The 27,208-nt window shown below is 42.4% G+C and overlaps 1 protein-coding gene across 1 annotated transcript in view; it reads right to left on the bottom strand.

The window, feature by feature from the left end:
* The window catches only part of LOC141127583 (UPF0462 protein C4orf33 homolog), a 120,046-nt gene that overhangs the window by 72,471 nt on the left and 20,367 nt on the right, over positions 1-27,208 (bottom strand). Inside the window, exon 5 of the mRNA XM_073614189.1 lies at positions 20,392-20,443. Coding sequence (XP_073470290.1) covers positions 20,392-20,443 — 52 coding nt within the window. The remainder of the gene's footprint in view (positions 1-20,391; positions 20,444-27,208) is intronic.

Raw genomic sequence — 27,208 nt, 5'->3', positions numbered from 1 at the left:
TGTCTGAATGGACACAGGGAGCTTTGGCTCAGCTCGGGTGACCCCATAGCAAGCTGCTTGCTGTGGGGGCACTCATCAGAGGGGAGGAGCCAGGAGAGCCGAACAGGGACCTGAGAAAAGGAGGATCGAGGCTGCTCTGTGCAAAACCAGTGCACAGAGCAAGTAAGTATAACATGTTTGTTATTTTTAGGCAAAAAAAAAAAAGACTTTACAATCACTTTAAACACGTGGAACTGTGGTGTTTCATTTTGATAAGGTCCTACACTGGCCCCCTAGTGGAGTCCTGAGTATTCCTTTGGGATTGGACTTTTATTTTCACTCGATTGTTTATATTGCCCCCCCCAGCAGAACCCTGAACATTCCTTTGGGAGTGGACTTTCATTTCTATTACAGTATTGTTTGATTTGTATTGTATATGGTTTAATCTTTTCACGTTATGTTATTTATTGATGTTGATATTATTTATATCATTTTATCACTAGATTTCATTGTGAGTTTTATGGTTAGAGATTTTTGTTTATTAATTTGGTTTTCCCTGCATCCGAAACAATGTGCAGCATTACCTCTGAGCACTGAGAGCATATTTACTTGGTAGTTTACCTATCTTGGAGAGTTACCTATCTCCATACCTCCCAACTTTTTGAGATGGGAATAAAGGACAATTACTAGCAAAAGTATGCAGGCATAGGACACACCCCTTGCCACGCCCCCTTAAATTAGAATTGTGTAGAAAAACAAGATTGGTTAAACCCACAAGTGCTTTTTTAACACTATTATTCCTTTATGTTGGCTTTTGGAATTTACATATGCAGCAATTTAGAAATCAGATGAAAGGTTTAGCACTGGAAAACACTTTTTCAAAGATAAAAAGTGCATTTTATATATATCTATATAGATCACACCAAAATGAGAGACAAATGAGGGGGAAAGAGCGACAGAGGGACATTGTTCCAAATCAGGGACAGTCCCTCGAAATCAGGGACAGTTGGGAGCTATGCCTATCTCTGTTGCTCCTCCATTGAGATTGGAGGCACCCTAAGACAGGAAGTATGTTACTGGCCAGATCACTGGGTGAAAATAAAGGGGAACAAAAGACTAAAACAGAAAATGAATGCGGCCACCTCATCTAAGGATTGGTAAGCTGCAATATACAACATTTTTGTTTTTGGGTTTATTACTACTTTAAAGGTGAGCTATATTCATAGTATACACTTTCATTTTATATCATCAAGATTAATATACTGTATAGCAATACAAACAATATTTTTTTTTACAAACCAATACAAGCTTACTTGAAAAAATTCCTTTCATGTATTGAGTTCTGCCTGTTTGCTGGCCATCTCTTTCCACAACTTCCTGGATTCCCTGCATGCTTTGCAGCTTCTCCTCTGCTGTTTACTCTTATGCCGCGTACACACGGTCGGACTTTTCGTCTACAACAGTCCGACAGACACCGACGGACCAAATCCGGTGGACAATCCGATCGTGTGTGGGCTTCCCCGGACTTTCGGCAGACTTTTCCAGCCACAAATCTGGCGGACTTTAGATTTGGAACATGTTTCAAATCTTTACGTCGTAACTCCGCCGGACCCAGAAATCCGCTCGTCTGTATGCTAGTCCGACGGACAAAAACCCACGCTAGAGCAGCTATTGGCTACTGGCTATCAACTTCCTTATTTTAGTCCGGTGTACGTCATCACGTACGAATCCATCCTACTTTTGTGTGATTGCATGTAGGCAGGTCCGTTCGTTAGAAAGTCCGCCGCAAATCCGCCAAAAGTCCGTTGAAAGTCTGTCGGACGGGCTGTCGGACTTTTGTAGCCGAAAAGTCCAACCGTGTTTACGCGGCATTAGTGTAGTTATATTCCCTGTGTTATTTGTTTGCCTTACCTTGTAATAATGGGCTCACATGTTGTGACCGCAGTTTGTAGTGTCCTGGCTGATCGATTGCCGTATGTCCATGTATTCATTCACCCTGTTTGTCCCTATTCACTAAAGGGATAGGCAACTTCTTGTTCTGGGTCACACAGCATTCAGTGTATGCCTTGCCATTTCCTCTGTGTTGTGTTACAAATGTGAGAGTGCTAATGTGATGACAGCACATCTCTTCCAGCCAGGTGATGTCTCTGTTAATCACTCTGCCTGTTTGTGGTCAGACCTAATTATTATTTATTATTATTGTTTTTTGATGTAGGCAGCGCCATCTCCACCTTGCGCTCCACTATGCGCTCCAGCAGGCGCGCGCAACCTTGAGCCGCTTCTTCAGTTTGGGCGGACTGGATTCATTTGACGACACGCTCACTTATGGGTCTCTCTATTCGACGTATCTATGTCTGACCGGATGTCTAGCGTTAAGCTGCCACTTAACTGAGCAAATGAAGCAAAATGAGTATACACAGAGGAACCACCAAACAAGCTGATCACAGCATCCATAAAAGAAAGGTGTTCTATATGCCATCCTTATCTCAGTTAAATCCATGGAGTGATGAGAGCATTCTGGCAACATCTTCTTATGCTGCCCTTAGTATACTGTCTTGTTGGGCTCTCAGTGACCTGTCATACCATTATCATGCTGATCTGTGAAGTATATCAAGGCATTCTGAGTATACCAATACTGATAGCCATTTTTACATAGGATTGGACTGAGTTACCTATGTTTACTGAGAGAGATATATTCTCCCGTTTTCACTCCTGCATGTACATTGGCTAATCCATTCCTCGGTTTATATGCTATACGCTGACATATGAAATTTGCCTAACCAGTCCAAAATTACCTATATTAGTGCTTTTCCATAAGTGACTTATTTATCTGTCCAACTGAATCTATCCATACAACCACTGCGCAAGTCCTGTAAAGGACATGCTAGGTGCAGATTGTACAACCAAACAAAAGTCATCTTAGCAATTCCAGTCCTTCCTTATTGGTTACGCATGTGTGTGTATGGGGGGTGTTGAATCTGGTGCCATATTGTGACAGCGTTGTAAATTTTTAATTGTAATTTTAACTGGGTGCATTGAGGGGGGGGGGGGTTTCACTAGTATGGTGTCATTATACCCCTAGTGCAATAATATGGCTGAATTTTTTCAGTAACATTTTTTCTTATTTTTGATACACTGTGTTTGATCCTATTAATGGCTATTCTTTTGGAGGCATCTCTTTGTCATATCCTTATCGTTCATATAATGAATCCTTATAGCCTTGAAGGTATCCCGTCCATTGGACGAATCGGTGATAATTAAATATTACAATTCCATGATTTGAAAAGTGGGTCCTATGTTTGATTTGATTTTCGATTTTTTGACTAATCAGTATTTAGCTTTTACCCACACCAGTGCTAGCCTGATAGACCTAGGGGTTGTGGGATATATAGTTTCATCACAGGAAGTGTCAGTTCTTAGAATACAGATAGAAGTCATACATTAACTTGTGCAATGCCATGCAACATGCCTCATGTTTGAACACAAACAAAAACTTCTGACACTGAATGTGAAGATTTACTCTGCGGTAAGCTGAGCATACAGAGTAACAATGACACCATGAAACTACATGATCAATGCACATCTTCATGTGAAAAAACACAAAGTGCAGGTAGTAAGGTTTATAATGCTTTTAACCTGTTCCTGATGACCATACACATATGCTGCCACTGTGCGAGTGGGCTTTAATGCCAAGCGGCTGCATATATGCATCCATGGGGGACATTTTCCTGTCCTGAGAGTATGCTCACTGCACATTTCCAGCACAGTGCCTAAGATGCGTTGAGAAGCTCCTGATGCATTCTTGCGATCAGAAACTTCTGGTCATGTAACCACTGTGACAGCCTTAGAAATAAGATATACATCCTTTCTAGCAACCTTTGTGTAGTGATCGGGTATATGTATCGGGTGGTTAGATGTAGTATCGTTAGTAAGTACTCTTCCGCAGCAACCCAATTCTTCCAGAGAGATGCACTTTATTGACTTCCAACACAGAACAAAGTCCAAAGTCCACAGATGACAAAAAAAATCCGACAGAGTAGATATAATTCAGAGTCCCATGTTCCTAGGTCTGTGTGTTCCCAGCCATACACAGACAAACCTAACTTAAAACTATAGACTGAATGCCAGGTTATATTCCCTAGATATTGAATGGCTGAGCAATTTGATTGGCCGTCTCCATTCAGGTCTTTTATATACTTTAGTCTTTCAGATAGACAACAACTCCCAGCCGTGAACAGCTGCAGTCATAAACCACCCCAATTTGCACTCCCGCATATCAACATCAACAAGTCCCCTTAGATATGTGTAATTAGATTAGATTAACAGATACTACCTGAACACCCTTTGACATGTTCAAATAGACTTGCATAAGATTGACACATCAAAGGGTCTTCAGCTGTCCCCTTGCTATGTTAAAATTCAGTTGACTTGGACAATTCAATTGAATTTCTGGTCAACATGGCACCCCAATACAATATTATACATAAATTGGCCAACATATACAACAATATACAACACTTTGCAATGAAAAAAACTGATTCTCAGTTCACACAGATTGCAATACATGCTTAACCACCTCAATACAGGGCACTTACACCCCCTTCCTGCCCAGACCAATTTTCAGCTTTCAGTGTTCTCACACTTTGAATGACAATTACTCAGTCATGCAACACTGTACCTATATGAAATTTGCATACTTTTTTCACACAAATAGAGGTTTCCTTTTGATGGTATTTAATCACTATTGGGATTTTTATTTTTTGTGCTATAAATAAAAAAGACTGTACATTTTGTGAAAAAAATGCCTTTTTCTTTGTTTGTCATAAAATTTAGCAAATTAGTAATTTTTCTTCATAAATTTTGGCCAAAATTTATACTGCTACATATCTTTGGTAAAAATAACCCAAATAATTTTAGATTATTTGGTCTTTGTGAAAGTTATAGAGTCTACAAACTATGGTGCCAATCACTGAAAATTAATCACATCTGATCACACCGGACGTACTGAAGGCCTATCTCATTTCTTGAGACACTAACAAGTCAGGAAAGTACAAATACCCCCCAAATGACCCCTTTTTAGAAAGCAGACATTCTGAGGTATTAAGTAAGTAGGATGGTGAGTTTTTTCAACAAATTACACCCCAAAATACATTCTGCTACTCTTCCTGAGTATGGCGATATCACATGTGTGAGACTTTTACACAGCCTGGCCACATACAAAGGCTTAACATTGAAGTAGCACCTTCAGGCGTTCTACGAGCATAAATGACACATATAATTTTCTAGCAACCTATCATTTTTGAAGGCCCTTCATATTTCTAACACATAGCATGTACATAGCAAGAATTACAAACCAAAATAAATTCTATTGCGGAAAGGGTAAAAAAAAAAAACAACATTACCTGTGCTTTTAGTAGTATCCACAGAGGAGAGCACTGGTCCAGGCAGCAGGCAGGGATGTGCTTAGCAACAGCAATAGTAATTATCCAGGCAGCAGGCAGAGACAGCCAGCACAGCCATAATATTGGTCCTGGTACACTGTTACCTGCAGACACTCATTATTGTACTGCTCTCCGCCCCTTCATAAACATACTGCCTCTTGCTACAGCTAATTATTTGCATAGTCCAGGTAGCGGTGTGGTTGGTTCATGCAGCAGGCAGAGGCATGATGGCAGTAAGTCAGCAGCAGGCTGAGGGCCTGCAATCAGGTAAGACCTGTGCACAGGGGTAGAGGCTTCAACCCACCCAAATCTCTATGAAGCCTCCAGACTCCAGACCCTAATCCGGAAATTCTGAAACCCGGAGAGAACAAAAAAGAATTGTTTTCTCCATCCGGAAAAACAATTCTGGAGCCCCTCACAGATGTGAGACTCCTGTGTACTACAGTAGCAGGGCAACAGATCAGTCCAAGCGGTAGGCAAAAGCATAATCCATAAAACAGGCCAGGGTCATTTTACGTGCAAGCAGTCCAAGCAGTAGGCAGTAGCGTAGTTGATAAAACAGGCCAGGGTCAGTTCACGTGGAAGCAGTCCAAACGGTAGGCAGAGGCATAGTCAAAGAAACAGGCCAGTGTCAGTTCATGTGGAAGGCAGTGGCATGGTTATTTGGGGAAGCATAGAAAATGGTCAGCACAGATGATGAAAATGGGGGGAAAAAAATATGGGCTAATATTTTAGGGATGTATGATAAAGTTGGAAGCATTCACCAATGCAAAGGCCAGGTTGGGAGAGACACTGGGGACAATGGCAGCTGGTATCTTTTCTAAATCCTCTTTTGCTGCACACGCAACCTTTTTTTTGCCGTCTTCGGCCTGCTACAGATGGTGGAATGTTGAAGGGGAAGTGGCACTCATGAAGTCGGCCATCAGCATCAGAGCGAAGGTCTTCTGGGGGGGTCTTTGTTGATAGATGAGGGACGTGACAACTTCTTCTATGAATTTTAGGAAGGGGGCAGGGGTTTCCATGGATTTGGTGTAGACTACGTAGGAATTATAATTGGCCAAATGGATGAGATAAAATGCTACCTTCTTGTACCAGAATCGGGACCTCCATATTGACAATAGGGCTGAATCATTTGATCATTGAAATCCCCCCCCCCATGTAGAGATTATAATCTTGGACACATATTGGCTTTTCAATGGGACCTTGTCTTCTGTGAACCTCAATTGTAGTGTCGTCATGGATGGTGGACATCATGTGCATGTCCCTTTTATCCTTTCACCTCAAGGCCAGCACTTCGTTGCATCTCAATGTGGCTCTTTCCCCTCTTCGCAGCTTTTTGTTCACTAGAGATTGTGGGAAGCCCTTCCTATTCTTTCTGGAGGTTCCGCAGGCCACGGTTTTTGCGATGTTTGAAAAGGGACAGGATGGTGTAGATGTTGTCAAGGTATATGTGATATCCTTTGTTCAGAAGTGGGTATGCCAGGTCCCATACAATCTTTCCAGTTGTGCCCATGTAGGCTGGGCATTCAGGGGGCTGGAGCTGAGGATCTCTTCCTTCATATATGCAGAACGTATACAGATATCCGTGACTCTCTCACAGAGCTTGTAAAATTTTACTCCGTATCTGGCCCTTTTGTTAGGAATGTATTGCTTTATTCCTAGCCGGCCTGAAAAGGGTACCAGGGACTCATCGACACATATATTCTGATCGGGGACATAGAGTTCTGCAAATTGTTGGGAAAAGAAATTTATCAGTGGGCAAATTTTATATAACTTGTCATAAATTGGATGACTGCAGGGAGGGCACTGGGTGTTGTCGCTGAAATGAACAAAGCGCATTATCATCTCATATCGGGACCTGGACATTACGGCAGAATAAATGGGCTTGTGGTGGATGGGGTTGGTGGACCAATAGGCATGTCCTTCTTTTTTTTTGTAATCCCAATGTTTATGGTGAGGCCCATAAACAATTTGATCTCTCCACTCAAATGGACAGGCATATGATGATTGGGGGTTGTTGGCAATATACTGCTGGGCATATAAATGTGTCTGGACACAATGAATTGCAGCAAAGTTTTGGGCAAAAACAGATAAAAACAATCAATCGCTGTGAAATTTTAAGTGTTCGCCTGCACACTTGGCTGTGCTGTGAAAGGGGGATAATTGGTGATCCCGAGTCGGAAGGCAGCCATGTTGGGTTGGCAAGACCATCTGGCATGTCTATAGAGGCCCTGGCTCTTGGGGGGCGTGACACTCCAGTAGTTGGGGGATTTTAATTTCCTGCGCTGGTACTTAGGCGTGATGTGGCAGCACTGGTACTGGGCTTGGGCATTTGTTCCTGGGGCCTATCGCCGGCAGCAGTGCTGGTACTGGGCATTTGTTCCCGGGGCCTACTGCTGGCGGCAGTGCTGGTACTGGGCCTGAGAACATAATTCTGGTTGCTGGCAGCTGCCTGGTTTCCAGAGTGCCGTGACCTTTTAGGAGGGACCCATTCTTCCTCAATCATTTGCCGATTCACTATTCTCAATCGGTTCAAATTCGATTCAGAATCAGAATCGGAATCTGATGAGAACTCCCCGCTGCTCTCATCAGTCATGGAGAGGATCTCCTCACTAGTATAAAATCTTTTGGACATGACGCTGATGGCTGTGTGACAGGTGGCAGGTGACGGTCACTCATGGGCTGTTCGATGGGTGGCAGGTGATCTTCACTGATAGGTAATGACGGTGTTACAGGCGATGGTCACTGATGGGTGACAGGCCACAGACGGTGATGGGTGATGGCCACTGATGGGTGATGGTCACAGAAGGGTGACAGGCCATGGTCACTGATGGGTGCACCGCACGTTCACTGATGGGTGACGGGTGCACTGCTGACGGTCACTGATGGGTGACATGTGATGGATGACAGGCTACGGTCACTGATGGGTGACGGGTGATGGATGACAGGCTACGGTCACTAATGGGTGAACGGTGCACCGCTGACGGTCACTGATGGGTGACGGGTGATGGCTGACATTCACTGATGGGTGATGGCTGACGCTCACTGATGGGTGTCGGGTGATGGGTGACAGGCCACGGTCACTGATGGGTGACGGGTGCACCGCTGATGGTCACTGATGGGTGACGGGTGACAGGTGATGGTCACTGATGGCAGTCTCTTATGTGACAGGTGCACTTTATGGGGTGACTGTTGGGTGACAGATGACAATGGGGGGGGCCCATGGGACAAGTGTTGTGCTTGGTGCAGACAATACACACACAGATCGGTAACTCACTGCTCCTGGCTCTTCTCTCCTCACACTGGAAACGCTGTGTGAGGAGAGAAGAGCTGGTAACAGCTAGTTACCGATCTGTGTTTACATTTAGTGATCGGCTGTGAAAGGATCACAGCCGATCACATGGTAAACAGCCGCCGGCCAATGGCTGTTTACCAGCATCGGTGATGAGTAGTGTTCCCGGGAACACGTCGCCATCGACGTGCATGCGCAGCGAGCTTGCGATCATGCACAGTGGGGCAGAACCATCTGTGATCGGCCATGACTTCATCACGGCCGATCATGTGGTAAACAGCCATGCCCAATGGCTGTTCACCCCCTCTGTGGCGAGCGGTGTCTCCATGACAGGCCGCCACCGAAGGTACAGGGCTGCGCGCACATGATCGCGCGCATGCCCTGTTTAAATGGACAGACATCATATGATGCCCGCCTAGAACGAGAGCTGCGCCGTCTGGCCATCATATGACAGCCGGCGGGCCGCAAGAGGTTAAATCGGCCAACTGCATCAAAGTAATCCCTCTATGGCCAGTCCCTAACCAGTAGTCAGACATGAACCTATAGCTCTCCTCCAACTCGTGTCATATTTGCCCAAAATTGGCACTATATCCACTGTAGCATATGCATTTTGCAAAGCGGGTTAACCACTTCAGCCCTGGAAGGATTTACCCCCTTAATGACAGGCCATTACTTTATTTAACTGACAATTGCGCGGTCATGTGACGTTGTACCCAAACAAAATTGATGTCTTTTTTTTTCCCACAAATAGAGCTTTCTTTTGGTGGTATTTGATCACTTCTGCGGTTTTTATTTTTTGCGCTATAAACAAAAAAAGACTGACAATTTTGAAAAAAACTATATTATTTACTTTCTGCTATAATACATATCCAAAAAACAAATATATATAAAAAAATATTGATCAGTTTAGGCCAATATGGATTCTTCTACATATTTTTGGTAAAAAAAAGAAAACAATAAGCGCATATTGACTGGTTTGCACAAAAGTTATAGCGTCTACAAAATAGGGGATAGATTTATGGCCTTTTTTTTTTTTTACTAGTATTGACAGCTTACACATGTATTGTAATATGTGTGAAGTAAAAATCCCTGTTTTTTTCATTGCAAAGTTTGCTAGAAAGGGTATGTAATATTGTGCAGCAGGTTCCTACGGGATTTCCACTGTGGCAGCCAATCACAGTGGTCACATGATAAGAATGTCCACCTCTGCTTCCCAGCATTTAGATTCTTTTAAAGAGCAGGTGAGCAGCAGTGGCAAGTTATTCAAGTAAATAAAATGCATCTGCTTTCTTTGCAATGGCAGAGGTTAAAATGCAAACATTGGGGGTTATTTACGAAAGGCAAATCCACTTTGCACTACAAGTGCACTTGGAAGTGCAGTCGCTATAAATCCGAGGGGGACATGTAAGGAAAATAAAAAACAGCATTTTAGCTTGCACATGATTGTATGATAAAATCAGCAGAGCTTCCATTCATTTCAGATTTTCCCCTCAGATTTACAGTGACTGCACTTCCAAGTGCACTTGTAGTACAAAGTGGATTTGCCTTTTGTAAATAACCCCCTTTGTCTTTGTATCTGTGCCTCCTTAATTACATTATGTTGAGAGTATAGTACAGAGAGCTATATAAAGTAGGAGCTAGCTGCATGCGCTTGCAAAGTGCAGTTATCTATTTCTAAAGAAAAATAAATGATTGTTGATAGCCACAAAACTTTTCTAATATGCCTTGAAAACCTCCTATTGTCAATCCAAGCATGCTCACAGCCTATTATTCCTTGGTAACACCTTCTCATTGCTTGGTAAAAAGCTAAATCTTGGAGAGCGGAGGAATACAAAACTCCCTCAGGTTTTTATTTCTTTCTATGACTCTATTTGGGTAATTTTTCCTCATTTGCTTTTTCTGAGACAACCGCAGAGAAATAGCTCGTCAACCAAAACAGAAAGCACAGAGAGCAACATTGTCGAAATTGTTTTCCACTCTCTTAGGGATATGGTTTTGTTTTATGTCCCCTTTGGAGAGATATCCCATCACCTCCTGTCCCAACAGAAATTGAGGGAAGATCTCTCCAATAAGGATAGATACAGGTGGTAATAAAAACCTGACAGAAGCTCTAATCCTTCCCAATTGTATCCAAAATAAAGTCAAATGTATTGAATAGAGTTGGGCCTCTAGATGGCCAAACTGTCACATGCATTGCTTACACAATGAAGGCTGATTTTTTTTTTTTTTCTGGAGACATCATAAGCATTTTTTATACATAAATGATTAGAGTTTCTTTTAAACATCAGTGAGCTTACGTTATATTGCCATTTTTAAATTATTTCATAAATGAGTTCATCTAAAGCAAAAACCAAAGAACTTTTTTATGTTTTAGTCATTTTGAAACCCCACCAGTGAAAATGCTGATTCCTGCCCTCCCAATTGGTCGTTCTCTGCTGGCATAGCTGAGTAACAGCCACACCCCTCATCACATGTCCTCGCACCAATTTGTATTGCAGAGGAGGAGAGGGGGCGTGTCATACCAGTTCTGTTACTAAGTACTGATTTCTACCAATCATATTTGGATACACTGCTCCCCAGGAAACAAGAGATAAGACTGAAAATGGTGGTTATAAATATCTATATGGCTGCATATCTATTTATATTTCTGTGACTTCAATTGAATTTTAAGCAAACATTCTAGCTGAATTTATGTGACTGGTTGACTACAAGCGAGTTAAATTCATCTTACTGCCAACTCTAAACAATAACATCTGTAACAAATGCATTGTGTTGGGTGTTTAGCAGCATTTGCACTGCATATTGATCAGCTATTTGCCCTAAACCTTCTGCCTAATCAAAAAAAAACAAAGTATTAATATTCTTCTGGGCAATGGGAAACGTTATTCCCACATATTAAAGAAATACTTTAGTTGGAGACAAGCTCCATTACATATCCTATAATATAGTATGCAGAATAAATTACTCCATTATTCAAAACATGATGTGCCCTGAGGGTGGACGGGAGGGGGGAGTTCAGATATTTAAAACAGGTCCTTGGATCTATGGAAAAAAAAAAAATCTATATGATGTGTGTCAGGTTCACTATTTAGGTGGCTGTTTGATTAATTTGATTGAAGAAAATCTGTGAAACCAATTTGCAAGGGATTTGAAGATTTTGTAGTGTTATTCTAGCAAATGGGCCATTATTAACAAGATATATGTGGCAGGGTGCAGCATAAATAATTAGAGACATGTACCGTCTTCAGCAGCAAACAAAATAAGAATAAAGAGCTGATATGTAGTATGCCAAATGACAGCACCACGCAGACATCCAAATGTGATAATGAAAATTATTCTGGATATTATTATCAATCCAATTAAAACTATGACCTTGAGAAGTTAGCCAACATGACAACAATATCACCTCCCTTCCTTTTCTCTGATAGTCATGTTCCATATAATTCAGGTATTCAGTCCCAAACCCCAGCTCTCAATAACATTATCTATGTATCTATTTCTGACTGTAAGGCATATCACAAAAGAGATACATGCACCATTTAATTAGCTCTATATCTGCAAAGAAAAAATATAAATCATTTGTCCTTTGGATGAGGCATATGATATAGGCACAAAGGAATACATTTAGCTTCACATACAAGTATAGTAGCACATTATATCAAGCAGGTGTGTAGAATAACTCAATTTAACATGAATTTGTGTAAAGTTTACAGAGCTGACATTAATGCCGTGTACACACGGGCGGACTTTTGAGCATCAAAACTCCGACAGTCTTTCTGACGGACTTTCGACGGAGTTACGACGGACTTGCGAACGACCGGACTTGCCCACACACGAACAGACTAAAGTCCGTTCGAAAGCCCTAAAGTCTGTTCAAAAGTCCAGTCGTTTGCACGTGATGACGTACGACCGGACTAGCTTAAGGAAGTTCATAGCCAGTAACCAATAGCTGCCCTAGCGTCCTTTTTTGTTCGTCGGACTAGCATACAGACGAACGGATTTTTCGATCAGACTCGGGTCCGTCGGAAAGATTTGAAACATGTTTTAAATCTAAAGTCCGTCTGATTTTCGACAGGAAAAGTCAGCTGGAGGTCTGATGAAGCCCACACACAATCGGATTGTCCGACAGATTAGTTCCAGTCCGGCGGAAAAGTCCGTCCGTGTGTACACGGTATAAGGCCTAAGTTTAGTTTAAATCGCAAACATAAAAATCAATACAAGGGACATAAATTACATTTAGTATGATGTGTCCCTTGTGCTGATTCTTGGTTTAGGAGAAATGTTTTGTCTTTCCTACCAGGTGCGGCTGGGGTTACAACTGAATGGCTGTCAGGAGCTCTCATCAAGAGAGCTTGACAATGCCTGCCCTTTCTGCCTACTTTGCCATTCATAAAAGCCGTACTACAGCTTCTATGAATGGCACCGGGACAGGTGGGTAATTGATAGCGCCTCCCCTCCATATACATGATTCATATATAAACATGTGAAATTCTGCGTTGGATTTATAGCTCTGTTTGATTACAAAGTAAAAAGAAAAAAGGACAGCTACTGGCACAGGTTAGCACATACAAACCCAAAGTGCAGCGCTTATCACAAAAAACATATTGTTCAATAAATTATAAAAGTAAATATAGAAAAAAAAAGTCTGTCATTTCCAAGAAACAATCCATGCTTGAGCATTAGAAAACATTTAAATAATTCAGGAAAGTGTCCACAAGTGTACACAAAGTGTTTTCGATGATCAGAGAAGAAAAAACACCCACAAATCCAGAAGGGCAAGCTCCCGGGAAAGAAAAGACAACCCAGAAGTCCAATGGAGATGAAAATGTGGTTGGGTGCTTACTGGAACTATTTGGCTTTCAAACAAATAAAAAGCCAGTAGCGCTTTAGGGTATGAACCCCAAACAAATCCGTAATGTATGTACTCACTTCAACAGTAATGCCCCGTACACACAATCGGATTTTCTGAGAACAAATGTTGGATGTGAGCTTGTTGGCTAAAAGTCCAACCGTGTGTATGCTCCATCGAACATTTGCTGTCGAACTTTCCGCCAACAAATGTTTGATAGCAGGTTCTCAAATTTTCCACCAACAAAACTTTGTTGTCAGAATTTCCAATCGTGTGTGCACAAGTCTGATGCACAAAAGTTCACGCATGCTCGGAATCAAGCAGAAGAAACCGCACTGGCTATTGAACTTCCTTTTTCTCAGCTCGTCGTACGCCTTGTACTTCACCACGTTCCCACGTTCGTAATTGTTGGCCAACATTTGTGTGACCGTGTGTATTCAAGACAAGTTGGAGCCAACATCCTTCAAACAAAAGTCCACAGTTTTGTTGTTGGAAAGTCCGATCGTGTGTACGGGGCTTAACTGTTTACAACTAGATAAACCAAGTACAAAAGGCACAGAGTCATGATGCTGGGTTACTTCGTTGTGTACCTTCAATTCACTCTCTTACCTTTTTGTGGCTTATTCATATTCTTGTATTATGCCAGCAATCTGGAGCAGTTACAGGCATTTGTTGTCCTTCAGAGGTAGTTTGTTCACTTCCCTCCCTTGTCTCTTGATTTCTATTCCCCTCCTGTGAGAGGCTCTTTACTCCAGGTTCAAAGTATGAGTTTATAGCCCACCTCTTCTGGCCGGTAGGCTGCCTCACCTCATCACTGCTGTTCCCTATTTTTTTCTAACGCTCAAGCATGGATTCTTTCTTGGAAATGACAGACTTTTTTCTTTATTTATTTTTATAATTTATTGTACATTATGTTTTTTGTGATAAGCTCTTCACTTCGTGTGTGAATAGTATGATTCATAGAAGCTGTAGTATGGCTTCTAGGAATAGCAAAGTGGCACCAGAAAATTATAGCTGTGGGGGTGGGGGTTATGGGAGCAATTAAAGCGGAGTTCTACCCTAAAGTGGAACTTCCGCTGATCGGATTCCTCCTCCCCTCCGGTGCGACGATTGGCACCTTTCAGGGGGGTGCAGATACCTCTCTAATACAGGTATCTGCACCCACTTCCGGGCTTAGATAGCCGCAGAATAGCCGCAGATAACCGCCCCCCCCCCCCCCCCCTGTTGTGTTCTGGGAAACACACAGTTCCCAGAACACAACGGGGATCAGTGAAGACACGCAGCGCGACTCGTGCATGCGCAGTAGGGAACCGGGCAGTGAAGCCACAACGCTTCACTTCCTGATTCCCTGATCGAGGATGGCGGCGGGGGCAGCCGAGAGACGAGCGATCGATCGGCTTTGGCTGCCGACATCGCTGGACCCTGGGACAGGTAAGCGTCCATTTATTAAAAGTCAGTAGCTGCAGTATTTGTAGCTGCTGGCGTTTAAAAAATTTTTTTAAGGTGGAGCTCCTCTTTAAGTCAAAAGTTTCTCCTAAACCAGAAAGATTCAGCACAAGGGATATATATCATACTAAGGCTCCATGCACACTAGCTTAAATAAATTTGCTTCTTGAAGCAAATAGTGTTATCCTATGTATCCATGCACACTATTTTAATCTAGAAGTGTTTTTGAAGCTTCCACTTCTAGGAGCAGAAAAAAAACCTATTTTTTTGCATTTTTGACATCGATTTGCCAGCAGAAAAAAGCTGAAAGCTCCTAACTGCTGCTAAAAGCTGGCACAAAAACGTTATTTTGAGCGTTTTTCATCCAGCGTTTTTCTGGCATTTTTTAGCTTATAGTGTTCATGGAGCTTTAATGTAAGTGTACTGATTTTTATGTTTGTAATATAGGCTAGACTTTCTTTTTTGCATAGACTTGGAAAGAGTAAATTCATATTATTTTTTTTTGCTGTCTGTGGGCTCAATGGGGTGATCTCACCTTGCTTCCTGTCCTTCCAACAGCCTGTGAAAGCAGGGCAAGAAATTAGGTGAGTGGTTGTCATCTAGAAAGATACAAACAGTAAAAGAACCCGACAGAGGTTCATACTCTTCCCAACTGGGGAGATTTTCCTTTACTTCATGTCCTGAGGGGGTAAATCTTCTCATTGAGGTCACAGACAAAAAAAAATTTGGCTTGGAGTTGAGCTTTAGTTGCAGCACAAAACTGAAGAACAAACACTAGCAGTGCCTATCCTATTGTTCTTCTAGCTTTTTAAAAGAAATCAATACTGAGAAAACTGTAGGCTGCCATTGCAAACCATACTTCAAGATTCACTATAGCAAACAGGGCTTTTTTTCAGGGGGAACTTTGGTGGAACTCAGTTCCACCACCTCTGGCTCAGACCCTTTGGTGCCTGCTCACCACAATCACTTGTAAACACAGAAGTCTGGTTTCTGTGTTTACAAGTGACAGGTCTGCACTCTGTATGTAATGCAATCCTGTTATGTAATGCCCCTTTAAGACCCTCCTACTGTTTTCGTGAAATTTGACTGAACACACCCACTATTTGATGTGATTTGGAGGTTGTGTGTGGGGGAAGAGGCTTTGTGGGGTCGTGGTTAAGTTCCAGCACCTATTGTTTGAGAAAAAAAGCCCTGATAGCAAATAAGTATGCAGCAAATTAAATTGGAACTCCTGGCCTGCATACTTGTTGTGGGTCAGTCAGTGACTCAGAAAGTGTTGAAGCCATTGAATCAGTATGGCAGCCAAGCAACTAATTTTCAGAAGGAAAGGTCAGTAATTGCATGTATTTTCTCAGTACAAGCTCCAAAACAACTTAAAGTACCCGGACACAATTCAAAAGTGGCCAAAACGTTTTTTTGCCAATCAGCATTCCATGGATCCCTAGGGTTCCTCCAGAGGTTGATAGGGGTTCTTTAACCACTTCAGCCCCGGACCATTTGGTTGCCCAAAGACCAGAGCGTTTTTTGCGATTCTGCACTACGTCGCTTTAACTGACAAGGTCCTTCAAGAACTCATGGAGGATCTGAACAGGAGCCACAGAGAGGGGTCATAGAGGACAGCAGGAGCTAGTACTGCCAGGCAAGTCTTCAGGAGGGAACCACCGGTTTCCAGCCAGGAGGGCTGGTGAGTGATATGTGCTATCAGGAGGACTAGAGAGGCATGCCAGAGAGGACTGAGAGGAAACAGTCAGAGCTGGTTGTGGAGCCAGTGAGGATTGCAATGTCACGGGCAGTGGAGACAGGCAGCTGCAGCCAGGAGGACTGGCAGGGCCTGAATAGGGCTTACTGGGAGCAGTAGTCCACCTAGGACAGCTAGCACTAAAGACTTCCTATTTCTATTTTTGCTACATTAAAGGGGCCCGCGGTCCCTGTCTGCAAATGGTGGTTACTAAGGCCTGGCTGAGTCACTGTCAGGCCTAACCATGTGCTAGCTGTGCCTGAGAAGTAAGAGATGTGCTGGAGAGAGAGAGAGAGAGAGAGAGAGAGAGAGTAAGGCTCGATTCACACAGGGGCAACACGACTTTAACGCTACTTTGCACGGTGACTTCAACGCGGCTTCAACGCGACTTCGGCGCGACTTCAGCACGACTTTAGCAAATTACAACGCGACTTCAAGGACAGGCGACTTTGGCTGTGGCCAATCACAGGACAATCAGCTCTCTGGGAGGGAGGGGTTTTCCCTGCAAAGTCGCTTGACTTTGAGAGAGAGATCCGACTTGGAGGCGACTTCCATTGATTTCTATGGTACAGGTCGCCTACCAAGTCGGATCCAAGTAGTACAGGGAGTACGCTCTGAAGTCAGAGCGACTTCAGTAGTGTCTATTAAGACGCTCCCATTCACTTAAATGTGAATCTCTTTCTGGGGCGACTTGGGGCGACTTGAGGGCGTACAAGTCGGATCCCAAGTCGTCCCAGTGTGAACCGACCCTAACAGTCTGCAAGCAAGAGTTGTGCTGGAGCAGACTGTAGTAGCCAAGTGTATAGAGGTGTCCCAACTGATTGATATACAATCAACCAATTGTTTGTTCCACTGGGCAGCCCATAAATTCTCTTACCCATCCAAGTTCTATTCCCTCAATAAAACAACAAATCATCTGGACTGTTCATTGTCTCAAAAGTGACTGGGAAGTGAACGCCGGGCTGGGCAGGGTGACAGGTGGGCCACAACTTTCAGCAGCCCCTATGGGGGTAAAGCTACATTTAAGTCTGCAGCAAGTTTTCCACTTCTCATTCAGATCATTTTTTCAGAGGTGTTTGACAGGTGGTTAGGAGACAGCATCACATGCATTGCACATGGTTGCAGCACTTCCCCATTCACTTGAATGGGTCGCAATCAATAGCGGTACAGCCTGCTGAATACAGCAGCAGCAATAGTTTTTTCTGCAGACATGAAGCAAAGCATCATGACCACAGCAGGTGAACACCCTACATATGCTGCCTTTGCAGCTTAAGTGGTGGGCAGTCGGGAGCACTAAAATTGAAGCTCAACTATACTTTTTTTTATTGCCTTCAATCCACAAGTCCAAATAAGCCCTAAGTGGGGTATTTCCCCACTGACCATCAATGTAAGGGAATTCTACAATTATCACTTTCTTCTTAACATTAGTATCATTATTATTATTGATCCCTTCATGACAGAGGATAAAACAAACATCACTGCATCTGTCTCACAGCACTGCCAGTCACAGTTTATCACAGCATTAATTGTATTTAGGAAACGAGATTCTCACCTTTCAATCATTAGTACAAGACCTAAAGCTGTGCAGAGAGTGCGCTGTGCAGCGCGATCTCAGCACAAACACATGTACGCATATACTGCACGTGGCCCCATGGCTGAGACCCACTTCTGTGAGGCTGCATATATGCTGGCGAGAAGGAGTTAATCATTTAAAGTGATTGTAAAGGCAGAAGGTTTTTTTTATCTTAATGCATTCTATGCATTAGGATAAAAGGTCTTCTGTGTGCAGCAGCCGCCGCCCCCCATCCCCTCTAATACATACCTGAGCCCCATCCAGATCCAGCGATGTTGTAGGAGCGTCTTAGCTGCCTGGGACTCCCCTCGTCATTGGCTGAGACAGCAGCATGGTGCCATTGGCTCTCACTGGTGTCAAAGTCTGTCGGCCAATTAGAAGAGAAAGTGGGCAGGTCCGGGCCACGGCTCCATGTCTGAATGGACACAGGGAGCTGTGGCTTGGCTCGGGTGCCCCCATAGCAACTGCTTGCTGTGGGGGCACTCAACAGGAGAAAGGGGCCAGGAGAGCTGAAGAGAGACCCAAGAAGAGGAGGATCTGGGCTGCTCTGTGCAAATCTACTGCACAGGACAGGCAAGTATAACATATTTGCTATTTTTAATTTTAAAAAATGAGACTTTAGTATTACTTTCATTATTGTTACTGAAAACAATTTTGTTACATAGAGCATTAATGGGTGTCACATACACTAAGTACTGTACATCACATTTCTTACTCTCTTATTCATTCTTATCTCTCAACTCACTGCTAGCGCTAATTTAGCCTGAGCTGTAGACATCGTAGTTATTAGCAGGGATTTTCAGAGTTGTGGAAGTAATATCAAGGGTCCATCCATATTCAAAAGGTTGGGAAAGGCTGAGCTTGAAGCTACTTTTTGAGGAACTGAAATGCAAATTAATTGTCATAGGCCAGTAAAATGATCTAAGGGGCACTTAAAACATACTGCTATTAACCAAAGGCCTGTTTACAGAAGCTCTGAAGCTGCCTACATACATTCATCAGGAATTAATTCTCAAATATTGGTCTTTCCATGCAACATACATATCTCCTGAAGACTGGCCATCTAAAAAGCTCATCTCGGGCAACATGCTCAGTGCCGTTAGGAATTTCCCTACCATGTTCCATTCCAACCAACTGATATTCCATAAGTCATTGCCTTATGCTTGTGTCTATTTCATGTCCATACATATTTTTTTTTTATTATTTATCATATTGCTCAGAGTGGCTGCAAGCAAGCCAATCTGCCCATACATAATTATGTTTAGTATGCCTAACGGTCTCTTGTTGTTGAATTTGGCTTATGAGCTGACAAAGCCCAAGGACCTCTGCGGTATAATATGCAAAATAAGAAAGAAAAAAGATTGTCCAGATGATATGAATAGCCCATTACGTTAATGTATTACTCATTTAGAAACAGCGCTTTGTTTCATTAGTAAAATCAGAGTGGAAGATTACAATTCTGCAGCATAAACATCATGCTTCCAGACACTATGTGTTATCTGAAGGTAATTAACCTCTTTTTTTGGGATATACAGTGCAGCTAATGAATTACCCACAGAACCACATCAGTGTTGTAGGAAACACACAATTAGCACTTGGCGATGTGCTCCTGGCTTCAGCGGCACAAGGGATTAATATTTTTAATACCTTTCTTCCATATACTTAACAGTGACTGTGCTATGAATTGCATATGAGTCTTGCAGTTTATAAATATGTGTGACCTGAATACATCTCATGACTGTTTTTTGCCCGTGGGAAGGAGGTGTTAAAAGTGAGCGGGGATGATCATTGTTTCACCCCATGAACGAGCAGCACACTGTGCTAATGTCCCTTTGAATTACCTCCCTCCAAGCAGCACTTATTCAGAGATGGCAGATCCCAGTTTTAGGGAACTAGTAGTTCACAAGTGATTATAAATCAGTCTTTCTTATGATATCCACAGTGTGATAATGCCAGGTGGAGATGTCAGTACCAATACGCTTCTTTGTTTTCATAAACATGATTGCTTTCGATATTTTTTTTTTATCTGTAACCATTTCAAATGTTTGTATATTTCTGTGTTCCTGTACTCACCATAAACGCATTTCCGATGCCAGAAAGTAACAGAACCAGATGCTGCCCATGCCTAAAATAAATGCACAATTGTGAAAAACAGATTAAAATAACCTGAAATGTTTACAGCAGTGAATGATAATGCAGCAAAATGTAAGATTTCGGAGTGAATCATTTTACATTACAAAAGATTTTTCCAGCCTTCAACTCTCTCTAGTGCCCAGCAAAATGGAAGCCATTAAGGTTACAAATGTCAGGATGGGTCTGTGGTATTTCAGCCATGAATGGCGACACATAGATGAAATAATGAATTCTTTTATTATATAATTATTTTTTCAAGGTTGTATTGTAATTATCTTTCCATTACCCCAATAGGAACCCTGTTGCAATTGCAACAATTTAGAAAGTCTCATGGATATAACTAAAGAAAAACTTTTTCTCCTTAAAGTCTCCGTAAGGAGACATCATTTAAAATGACAGTACCATGACTTCCAGAATGGTATATTTTGAAAACCATGCCCACTGCAGGTAAATCCCACCTTTGAAAATCTGCATGGAAATTTATACTTATCAAAAAATGTGCTACTGGACCATGTGGTCTAATTTGTTAAAAAAAATTGCCTAATTTCCATTGCTCAGCTTTCCATATGTCCAAGTACTGGTGGCAGGCAGACCAAGGTAGACCTTTCTCTCACTGGCACCATTCTTTTCATAAACCCAAAGAAAAGCAATCATAAATAGTCTTTTGCAAAAATCATAATGTTTAGTCTTACTTTAAGATAATTTTGTGAGCATTCTCATACAAATAATTGTATTTACACTTTTACTTAGTGTTATTTGGTATTTGTGAGGATGCTTTTTGGCAATAATAGTCAGGAGTGACTGAGGTATGACAACTGAGGTCCCGTGAGGTATGGCAGCTGCTGCCAGTTGTCTGAATTTATACTATTGCTCCTAAGCCTTTTTTTTTTATCTTCTGCATGGCTTTACTATATGATACTATATACACACTTAGGAGACATTATGTGTTATCAGGCATACGGTCAGGAAACTGCTTAGAAATAACTGTCAAACTTTGAATGGCTTTTCACCCAGGGCCTGCAGTCTTCCTTAAGCCTAATACACACTAGTAGTTCTTTTTTTTCGTTCAACCCAGCAGGGCTGAACGAAAGAAAACTGACAGCTCAGGAGGAACCACTGTACTAACAATCCGACGTTAGTATAGCAATCTCCCCTGCTGTTCTATTGTGTTCTGACAGGAGGATGGCCCCCCGCCAGAACACTCCGGTCATCGAGAGCGGATCGGCAGATCTTTCTGGTCATGCACCTTTCGACTGGTGGGCCAAATGTCGGACAGTTTCTATTGAACCAGTCGATGCTGCCCTATATTCAGCCTGTGTATATTAGGCTTAAGAGAAAGGCAACATTTATCTAAAGCCATTTATTTTTTATTTGTTTTTGATGGAGTAGGGAAAGGAAAGAACATTTATCCATTTTGTATTGTTCTTTGTGTCCCTGATGGGAAAATGTGCCCTCTATTTGTCCCAGAGACCAGAATAACTGATAAAGAAAGTAAGGTAAGATCCAAAATTTTAAGTTGTCACCAGAACAGTAATGGGGGTGAAATCTTCAAATGAGGACATTTGTTCATTGGTGTCAGTGACAGTGGCATGGATAATAACCCCTGTATTTATTGGTGTCAATGGCATCATTCCACTGGTATCAGTGACAGTGTCACCAATAATAACCCCTCCTTTCATCAGTGTCAGTGAGACCTTCATTGGTGTCAGAGAAAATGACAGTGGTAAAAAAAGAACCCCTCCCTTTATTGGTGTCAGTGACAGTGGCAGAAACAATAACATGTGGTGTCAGAGATAGTGTCAGCAATAATAAACCCCTCCTTCATTGGTGACAGTGGCAGCAATAATAACATCTCCCTTCCCTGGTGTCAGAGACAGTGTCAATGATAACAATCCCACTCTTCACTGGTTACAATAGTAGTGTCATCAATAATAACCCTTCCCTTCCTTGGTGTCAGAGCTAACATTAATAACTCCTCCTTTCATTGGTGTCAGTGTCACCAATAATAACCCCTCCCCTTATTGGTGTCAGTAACAGTGGCAGGAATAATTACCCCTCCCTATACTGGTGTCAGTGAAATTGGCAGGAATAATAATTCCTCCCTTCATTGATATCAGCAATAGAGGCAGCAATAATAACGCCTCCCTTCATTGGTGTTAGCAACAGTGGCAGCAACAATAATCCCTCCCTTCATTGGTGTCAGCAACAGTGACAACAATAATATCTAGAGTAGGGCGAACGGTTCAACCCGAGCATCAGTTTGGGCCGAACATTGGCTGTCCACCCCATTCAAGGAACATCCGAATTTGCAGGTTGTTTGGCAGGTATTCCCCCCGCCGAACACCCTGTAATGCACGGTGTGCTGCATAGTGCATTTTGCACGCTGTTTGGGCAAAGCTTTGATCAATCAGGGCGCAGTATAAGCTGGTTGTTAAGGAGCTGGGCCGGGAAGCAGGCCACAGCACCCTTAACAACCGATCAGCTATCACAAAAATTTTTTTTTTTTTTAAACTGCGTGGGGTCCCCCGAAAATCTCTACCAGACCCTTCTCCAGGTGAAGATAAGAAAGTTCCTGGATATCCGCACTCTGAAGAAAAAACATCTTTATTGTAGAACGTAAAAAAATCCAAAATACAGTCACATGAGAGAAGACATGCAGGGTATACACAGGGACCCTCCTGTGTAAATAGGGACAAAAGCTGTGCATATAGTAGATATGTAACCAATCGTGTCGAAAAATCGACTACAAAAATCATAACAGCAAATTATAAGCATCTCTAGAATTACACAAAACAAAAAGTCTCATATTCGTTATTGTAAAAGTCACTGGGTCATTATGGATGTTTAATTAAAAGATGTTTTAATCTGTTACAATAATACATTGTCCAAGTGGATACTAAACCTTAAATACCATGTTGTATTATGTTAAAGTGAGGAAATAAATAAAAATGTCCTCTACTTAAGAACAGGACAGTATAATCTCCTGTTTAAAAAGGGGAAGGTGTACGCCAGACAATACGTGTAAGAACAATGCTGGTCACATGCCTGAATGCCTAGGCACAGGGTCATCATTGATTTCTGTTAACAAGGGAGCATTGAAGAGAAGACGGCTGATCCGTCCTTTCAGCTCAGACCCTTCTCCAGGCATGCAGCCTGGCAGTTTAGGAAAGGGGGGGGACGAGTGAGCGCCCCTTCTGCACTATACTAGGCCACATGCCCTCAACATGGGTGCTTTGGGGCAGGGGGGCTCTCCGATCAGCGCTCTCTGCCATTGGCTGAGTCGGTTGGCTGCTGGTTTTCCAGCATGCATGTCCGACAGACCGACATACACACGGTCAGAATGTCGAGCGTTTTTTTTGAACCGGCAAATGTCTCCTGACATTCTGCCAGTGTGTACGAGGCTTAACCCACAGGTGCAAAAGCTAAATAATACCTAGGTTGGCAGGAACTCGAGCAGCTTGGACAGGGGGTAAAACCCAGCGCTTCCAGTCCCTCCCTTCACTGGTTTCAGTTGTAGTGTCAGCAATACTCCCACCACCACCCCAACTTTTCTGGTATGCATTGCAGTAGATGCAAAAACAACCCTTTCTTCACTGGTGTTCAGAGGGAGTAAAAATCACCAAACTCTATTGTTGTTGAGTGGTTACTTCCTGGAAACTTCTTGTTTTATCTATTTCACTTTTTCCAATAAGGTCCAGCCAGAACTATACTGTCCCTGTCAGGTGGGGTAATCTGTGCAGAGAGCATTCCAGTACTTTGCATCTCATTGTCATTGTGCGTCATGTGCAGGGCGTTTTTTCAGCGGGAACGCAGGGGAACGCAGTTCCGGCACCTCCTGGACTGACTTATGTAATGGCAAGTTGTGCTGGGGTGTGCTGCAGGGTATTGATGCTCACTGCTGGGGGATCTATTCTAGCTGGAGGGGATCTATTTTTGCAGGGGGGTCTATTGTTTCTGAAGGAGGTCTATTTTTGCTGGTGGGGGACCTATTGTTGCTAGGGGTGGGTCTTATGTTGCTGGGGGGTCAGTTGTTGCTGAAGGAGATCTACTGTTGGGGGAGGGGTCTATTGTTGATGGCTGCCAAAGTGTCTATTAATGCTGGCTGTGCGGAGATCTGTTGATGCTGCCGGGAGTCTATTATTGCTGGGGGGGGGGGATTTTGTTGTGGGTGGTACATTGTTGTTAGGGGGATCTATTGTTGTTGGTCAAATGGGATCTATTTTGCTGATTTTCTTGATATCATTACCAAATTCCATACAAATTAACTAGCACCACAAAATGATACTTGGTTGTGTATTGTGTAAATGGGCGGTACTGGGAGGTGGGTAGGGGATGGAACCAAGGGATGGTGCTCGGAGGTGGGTAGGGGCGGGGAAAAGGGGTGACTCAGAAAAGGGGACTTCCTGCACCTATTGTCAAAGAAAAAAAGCCCTGATCATGTGTACTAGCTGAAGCTGGAGCCAAGGCCTCACGGGCCTCAAAAGAAACACCCCAGTTACACAGCCCCGACCTAGCATTAGTTTGAACCCTCTGAAAAACCGGGGCTGTCCCATGAAAACATGGCAGTTGGTAGATGTAATACTTTTGCTGTAAACTTTAAACTGAAGCAAAATAGTATAATGATGCCAAAAGAAACATGAAATGTGACAACAAAAATGATTAAAAAGCTTTCATCTTTCAATCTTGGAATAACTCTCATGCCAAGCACTCAAAACTGGGCCTAGCCTCTCCTGAGGAATATGTGACTATAGTCTGATCAGATAAAAGTTGACATGTTGCATGAGTCAAACAAATAAATATGTGATTTGGTGTAGGAAAAAGTGTAAACTGTCCAATGACAGATTGCCAAACATGTTTAGCAAACTCTCCAGAGGCCTAAAATGTCTTTTGTATGCTTTAGTTTTTGTTATGCATATCAGCCTGGAGATTTGCCAGAGGCTGCTGCTAAATAAATGAACGGAGGCCAACCTTTTCACTCCACATATTCCATATTTCACATAAACTAAAAAAACTGATATGAATGGACTGAATTGTTATCGGAGAGAAAGCAACAATCCTCTCTAGGGTCATATGAGAGTATGTGAAGGTTCCATTTTAAAACAAGTGCTCTAGCCCTCTGACAAAGCATGCAGCTAGCAAATAAAACAGTGCATGACTGTTTCATTATCCCAGCTGACAAAGCTGATGCACGTAATACCTGTAAAATTCATTAATGATTTCATTAGATAAATCATTATTGTTTCCTGTTGCTATCATTTTACTTCAGTTGTCTGCAGCTGAGCAGAAAAATCGTTTCAACTCAAGTTGCAAAAATAAGAATTATTGTTATCACACAAATTTTTCTTTTTATACATCCAGCTTAATATTTAGTTCTGCTAGTGTTAGAATTTTCCTTTTGATTTACACATGTTTTAGAGCCATGGTCGTTAAAATACAGTAAATAAAGAGTAAAAGAAGAGAGGATATGCTACTCCGGTGCTGGTCACATATTTGAATGTCTAGCCACCCGGTCATCTTTGATCTCTGTTAACAAGGGAGGATTGAAGAGGAGACTAGCTGATCCGCCCTGTCAGTTAACCTCACGTGACCAAACGCCTAAGGTTTTGGCAATTTGACCAACACATGATTTTCATCACTCCTTTTAAAGAAGTTCTATGGCTACAGCATACACTTTCATTTAATAACATCAGCACTGTAATAGCAATACAAGCAAAAGTTATTTTTGACAGTCCAACATAAGCTTAAAGTGGTTGTAAAGTCAGAATGCATTAAGATAAAAAAAAGAAAACCTTCTGTATGCAGCAGCCCCCCTAATACTTATCTAAGCCCCATCTCGATCCATCGATGTTGCAGGAGAATCTCGACTCTCCCTCCTCATTGGCTGAGACAGCAGCATGGCACCATGGCTGTCAATCAAAGTCAGTGAGCCAATAAGGAGAGTGAGGGGGCGGGCTCAAACCGTGGCTCCGTGTCTAAATGGACACACAGAGCAGCGGCTCAGCTCAGGTGCCCCCATAGCAAGCTGCTTGCTGTTGGGGAACTCGGCAGGAGGGATGGGCCAGGAATGCCGGCGAGGGACCCGGGAAGAGAAGAATCTAGGCTGCTCTGTACAAAACCATTACAAAGAGCCAGTAAATATAACATGTTTGGTACTTTTAAATGAAAAAAAAAAAAAAGAGACTTTAGTATCACTTTCATTGAAAAAAAATCTTTTCTATTGTGAGTGCTGGCTTCCAACTGGTCATCTCTTTCCAGAACTTCCTGGATCCCCTGCATGGTTTGCAGCTTTACCTATGCTGTTTACTTTCAGTTTCTAAGGACTACATATCCCATGGTACCTTGCTGCTTGCAAGCAGTGCTTTCTACACTAACTCCGCCTACTCACAGGGCATAGTGAATATGTGCCACAGAATTCAAGGAACTATGGAAGTATGAGTGGGGAACTTCACAAAGTAACTTTACAAACCTTAAGATTATTCAGAGTAGGCTAGAAATAACTGAAATAAAATGTGGAAATAAATATACGTCTTTACAGTTTGACCATAGATACACTTTAAGTTAGCAGGAGTATGAGTAATACCTGTAAAATGCATTATTGATGTGATTATATAAATCATCATTATTTCCCGCTGCCATCATTTTACTGCCACTGAGCAACAAAATCTTTTAACTCAAGCTGCAAAAATAGTAATTATTTTTATCACACAGATTTTTCCTTTTCTACATCAAGTGTAATATTTAGTTTTGTTACTTACAG

Source organism: Aquarana catesbeiana, linkage group LG01 (genome assembly GCF_042186555.1).
Source record: "Aquarana catesbeiana isolate 2022-GZ linkage group LG01, ASM4218655v1, whole genome shotgun sequence".
NCBI classification, from domain to species: Eukaryota; Metazoa; Chordata; class Amphibia; order Anura; family Ranidae; genus Aquarana; species Aquarana catesbeiana.
Note: the sequence above shows the minus strand (reverse complement) of the source record. Positions and strands in the feature narration are given on the sequence as shown.